This window comes from Neltuma alba, unplaced genomic scaffold (assembly GCF_004799145.2).
Source record: "Neltuma alba isolate B1F8T4 unplaced genomic scaffold, ASM479914v2 tig00007318_pilon, whole genome shotgun sequence".
Lineage (NCBI taxonomy): Eukaryota > Viridiplantae > Streptophyta > Magnoliopsida > Fabales > Fabaceae > Neltuma > Neltuma alba.
Window position 1 is genome coordinate 30,492 of NW_021634748.1, and position 6,195 is coordinate 36,686.

Consider the following 6,195-nt stretch of genomic DNA (forward strand, 5'->3'; position numbering starts at 1 on the left):
AATATCTTGCAACAAAATTTAATGCCTCCAACAGCGGAAGGAAAATGCGACCAATGTTTTTGAGAATCAGGGGTTTTTTGTTCTGGGCTCATCGCAAGGTGGATTTTTTTAATTGTCTTGGGCTTCTTACTTTTCAGACTTTCGCAACATGAGAGCAACGTATTTGAAGGTAACCCTGGTTAAGGTTCCAAACCTTTTATTAATTATATAAATTGTTATAAGAATATAATTTAAAATAATAAAATTTGAAATTAATGATGGAATTGGAATAGCAACAAAGACACTCATCAAGACTCAAACTTGGGGCCCGTTTAGTTCAATTACTAAGTGTTTAGAGATGGTAATACAGTGCAGTGCAGTAAAGTGCAATGTAATGTTTGTTACCATCAACGCGTTTGATATGTTATTAAGAAAACTGGGCAAAATATTTTTTTTTTTTGCATTTAATCAAATAAAAATAATAATGAAAAGTCTGGAAAGCCCTTCAATCACAACCACAATCATCTTCTTCCTCCGCTCTTCGTCCGCTCATGCGCCTCCTTCTGCAAATGACATATCAGTCTTACTAATCCATTTTTATTTCCTTCGTTAATTCAATTCCAAATGCTCAGACCAAGCTTGTACACCCAACAAAACCATGAGCCATCAAGCTGTAACCCCCTAAATGCCTCACCCCAATAGAATACCATCACTACGCAGATCAAATGAAAAATGAAATATTGTGGATTAAATTAACATTGGGAGGGTCCGTCGGATATTTTTGTTGTTAATAGTGGGATGATCAAAGCAGTTTTTAAGGATGAGGAGTTGTTGGAAAAATGCAAAAGTTGGTTAGTCGGCACAAGTAGGTATTGTTATGATGTGGAAGTTGTAGATATAGACATAGATGAATTAACTTGCTTTTACTTTGTGAAGGAGAAGGAGGAGATGACAATAATGGAGGGAGATGACAAAGAAGGAGAAGAGGGAGTGGTCATGGTAATGAAGTGAGGGAGATTAGAGACAAAGGACAAGGTGTTAGTGGGAGAGACAATCAACGGAGAAATGTTGAGGGCAACTATTGTCCTTTTACATTAGTTAATGGGTATAAAATGGGCATTTTGTATGGAATTGCAGTCCTGTAATGATCATTCATATGCTCCCCTCATATGAATGAATATTACCAAAAAATGTGAAAAACATTACCATTGCAATCTTTTCCATCATCTAAAAGCTCAACCAAACAGGCCATAGATGGTAATGGGGTAAAGATTACCATTGTAAGGCTATAATGCGTTTGAACCAAACAAGTCCTTACTTGTAAAAGGCACGTAGATATACAAAGGGTTGCAACCTTTATCACTTAAGAATTTTATTAACATGATTTTTTGGTGAAAGATAAAGCAGTCTTCTTAAGTGTAGAGGGATTCCTATTTGCATGGATGTCTTTCTTTATGCTTTTGTTTTATGTTGCATTTATTCCAGAGTATAAAGGTTTAAGTGTGAGGGATTTGATTGTACACATTTATTATGTGTTTTTATATGCTTAATTAAGGATCTTTATCATTGTTTATAGGCTCCTTTACTAGTATTGGTGTATATTTTGGATCAAGAGTTTTTGCACAAAGTTAGTCTTTTTGGAGTTAAAATGGTCATAACTAGTGATTAGTTGTTACTAATTGATTTCCAGGAGTAGTGATATGTCAATTGGGCTAATTCTTATTGTAGGACACACAATATAAAAAATCAAGGAACAACATGACCAAATGAAAAAGTGGTGTTTCTGTCTCCAAGGCGAATGTGCAAAAAGTTGCAGCTATGCGTTTTGCTTCGAGTCAACCCAAAATCTGGACTCAATATCTGCTTTGTACTAATAATGAAATGCAGATAAATTGTAGACACCGATGGTACATTTAACTTAGGTTTTCTGGTTAAAAAAAAAAACTTAGGTTTAATAAATTTGACTTTGGGCTAATAATTCCTTCGTACACATTATTTCCAACAAAAAATTTATACCGGAGCATGGTTTTAATAGTCACAGTCAAAATAGTCTAAATGAATATAAGTTTGAAAATCTTGCTCAACAAATCTTGTTAAAACTAAATTGACAATTTAGCATTTATGACTTATTATTTGACATACAAGGCTTGTTATTGGTAATTGGATCGTGGAAATATGTCAATTTTTGTTAAAATTTAAGTTAATGTGAATAGCTTTTTAAAATTTGTTATTTCTCATACTAGATTTGTCATTGACAATTAAATTATGAAAATAGTGCCAATTTTTGTTAAAACTTATGTTATTGTAAATAGCTTTTCAACACTTGTTATTTCCTATATTAGACTTCTCGTTGGTAACTAAATTATAGAAATAATACCAATTTCTGCTAAAACTTAAATTAATATTAATAGCTTTCCAAAACTTGTTATTTTTATATTAAACTTGTCATTAACAACTAAATTGTAAAAATAATGCCAATTTCTGCTAAAACTTAAGTTAACATGAATAACTTTTCAAGACTTGTTATTTTCTACACTAGACTTGTTATTAGCAACTATATTATTGAGATAATATCAATTTCTGCTAAAATTTAAGTTAATGTTAATAACTTTTCAACACTTATTATGTTTCAATTTGAACCAAATATTTTCTATTAACTAATATTAAATCTCAATTTGAACCAAGTCTTACCAATACAGTCAAGGGAACAAACGCATTAGTGTTTTAAAAGATTCTAACTATAATCAATCAAGTATTATTATAATAATAGCACACACCAAATGAATTGACCGACCAATGATGAACATGATCAATTTATTAAGCAAAAACGAGAGTAGTAAATAAGACGCCTTATTATGATGAAGGCAAGTAGCCATATAATTTGAATATTGGCAACCTTGCTTCCATACTTAATTTTTCCATAATTCTGATTGTGCTTTGCCACCTCAAAGTCTCCTGCATATATATTATAAATCCACAACTCTCTAACATGTCATTGTTAATGCATATCTATATATGTATGTATATTAAAGAAGGAGAAAGAAGAGGCAGGAGACAAAGATGAAGAGGGGGAGACGGAGAGGAAGAGAGGGAGGAAGAAGGAAAAGAGGATGAGATGGAAAAAAGAGAATAAGGAAGTATTTTGGTCTTTTTTCCAATATTTCATAGTTCATATTTAAGACCTCATCTCCCGCATTTAAGTACCTGTTTTGCAATTTTATATATTTAAAGATTTTTTTGTTTTGGTATTTTTTCTTCTTGTTTTTTTTGATAATTATGTATTTATAAGTGATTTTAATAAATTAAATCAAAACATAATCAACATTCTCAAAAAAAAAAAATCTAAACAGAAATCATCATGAACTACATCACCTTCAACTAATATCATTTATAAAATTATGATTATTTAAAATCACAATCGTTCACTTCTAATGCAGATACTAAATTAAATATTCTAGTATTTCATGTTTTGATTATTAACATCCTAATCCTATTGTTAAAATTACTGCTAGGTTTTTTTTATCATATCAAAATTTTTATATTTTTTTTATTAGATGCCATGTGACTTAAAAATTTGTAATTTTTTTTTTTATATAAACTTAATGGTTGAACTGCAAGCATATTTTAGCCTATTTTCAATTTAATATTTTTTTATTTTTAAAAATCTCTATCGAGAAACTTCTTGGGGTTTAATTTGATTTCACGGAAGGGGCTGACTCGTTCTTAACTTCTTTTACTTCCTGGCACAGTAATCTGTGTCGCCTCCTATGATAACGAGCCGCTGTCCTGTTCACTTCGTCTTATATATAAGATATCCGAGCGCTCACGATTTCCTCTTCCCTTCGAACGCTGAAACCAAGGCCAAACCCTAACCCTAGCTGTGCGATTCTATCCATGGACGCTCTTGAATCGAACCCTAATCCTTCTCCATTTCTTCCGTCCGAAACAGTCGTTTCGTACGATCATAACCCTGCTCCTCCGCCCCCGGAGAGCTTGGCATCGGATTTGCAGACGACATATGAGCAAACTGCGAACTCCGATTATCAAAACTCTTCGAAAACCCTTGCTTCGGATGGTCCAAACGTTAACGGTCAACCCCGTCTGCTACTGGGAATGGATACGAGAACGGACTGGATAGCAGTCAGGGCGGTGCCGATAGCTGTAGCAATTCGAAGCCTGTGAGTGTGAAGCCGTTGATTTCTGAAAACGCGTGGACGAATAATACACAGAGTGGCACCGACAAGGATCACTCTGGTGGGGAAGAGGAAACTACAAGCAAACGTCGCCGCCGTAGTCGATGGGACCCGCAACCTGATTCCAATGATCAGAGTGGTGGTGAAGCCGGTGGCGGAACGAAGAAGAGGAAGTCACGATGGGCCGATGATGAGCCGAAGCCGGTGATTCAGCTTCCCGATTTCATGGGCGGTATTGAGTTTGATCCTGAAATTCAAGCTTTGAATAGTAGGCTTCTTGAGATCAGTCGAATGCTGCAATCAGGTTTGCCTTTAGATGATCGCCCTGAAGGTGCTAGATCTCCTTCACCTGAACCGATATATGATAACATGGGAATTAGAATTAACACTAGAGAATATCGTGCCCGTGAAAGATTGCAAAAGGAGAGGCAAGAAATCATTTCTCAGATTATCAAGAAAAACCCCGCATTCAAGCCACCCGCCGATTATAGGCCACCGAAGCTTCAGAAGAAGCTGTACATACCAATGAAAGAATATCCTGGTTACAACTTTATAGGGCTTATTATTGGTCCTCGAGGCAACACACAGAAGCGCATGGAAAGAGAAACTGGTGCTAAAATTGTGATTCGAGGTAAAGGGTCAGTGAAAGAGGGTAGACTGCAACAGAAGAGGGATTTGAAACCTGACCCTTCAGAGAATGAAGATTTGCATGTTCTTGTGGAGGCAGAAACACAAGAATCACTTGATGCTGCCGCAGGCATGGTGGAGAAACTCTTGCAGCCTGTGGATGAGGTGTTGAATGAGCATAAGAGGCAACAGCTTAGAGAACTTGCGGCCTTGAATGGTACAATTAGGGATGAAGAATATTGCCGGCTGTGTGGTGAACCTGGCCATCGCCAATATGCATGCCCTACGCGCACTTCTACATTTAAGAGTGAAGTGGTCTGTAAGCATTGTGGGGATGGTGGTCACCCAAGCATAGACTGTCCAGTGAAGGGAGCCACAGGCAAGAAGATGGATGACGAATATCAGAACTTTTTGGCAGAGCTGGGAGGGACAGTTCCAGAATCATCTATAAAACAGACCAACACGTTGGCAATTGGTTCAGGCAATTCTGGAAGCAATCCTCCTTGGGCTAACAATTCTGGATCGACTGGCGGTACATCACAAGCTGGCTTAGGGGCTAATCCGGTTAAAAAGGAAATTGATGATACAAATTTGTACATTGGGTATTTGCCGCCTACTCTTGATGATGATGGTCTGATCCAATTGTTTCAACAATTTGGTGAGATTGTTATGGCAAAGGTTATAAAAGATCGGATGACTGGTTTGAGTAAAGGATATGGGTTTGTCAAGTATGCTGATATCCAAATGGCAAATAATGCAATTATGGCCATGAATGGCTATCGCCTTGAGGGTAGAACCATTGCAGTGAGAGTTGCTGGTAAGCCGCCTCAGCCTACTGTTCCTCCTGGTCCGCCAGCATCAGCCATGCCCACATATCCTATTTCAAGCCAGCCAGTTGGTGCCTATCCATCCCAACAATATGCTGCTGGTGGTCCTTTAGGCGCTGCACCCCCTGGAAGTTATGCCAGTGCCCCAGTTCCATGGGGACCTCCTGTTCCTCCACCTTATGCTCCTTATGCTCCTCCCCCTCCTGGATCAACTATGTACCCTCCTATTCAAGGTCAATCTATACCTCCATACGGTATTCAGTATCCTCCAGTCCAGACAGCCCCTCCAGGTGCCCCATCCCAGCCTGCAGCTTCTAGTGAATCACAGCAGCAGAGTTTCCCTCCAGGAGTGCAGTCTGACAGCAGCACTTCTACTCAATCTACGTCGGCCAATATTTATGGGAGTTCAATACCTTCTATGCCACCAACTGCTCAACCTACATATGCTACATCTTATGGTTATCCGCCTTACTATGGTACAGTTCCCCCTCCACCCCCCCGCCTGCCCCTGCACCTATCCCGACTTCAGACCCACATGCCTTGGGCTACCAATCCTTCTGTGCCGCCGC

General features: G+C 37.8%; 1 protein-coding gene across 1 annotated transcript; it reads left to right on the plus strand.

Moving 5' to 3' along the window:
• Positions 1 to 4,070: 4,070 nt before the first annotated feature.
• On the plus strand, positions 4,071 to 6,185 carry LOC114752288 (splicing factor-like protein 1; the record flags this gene model as incomplete). The annotated part of the gene is made up of 1 exon (XM_028941022.1): positions 4,071 to 6,185. A coding segment is annotated over one exon (2,115 nt), but the record flags the coding sequence as incomplete, so codon positions are not given.
• Between the last annotated feature and the right edge of the window lie 10 nt (positions 6,186 to 6,195).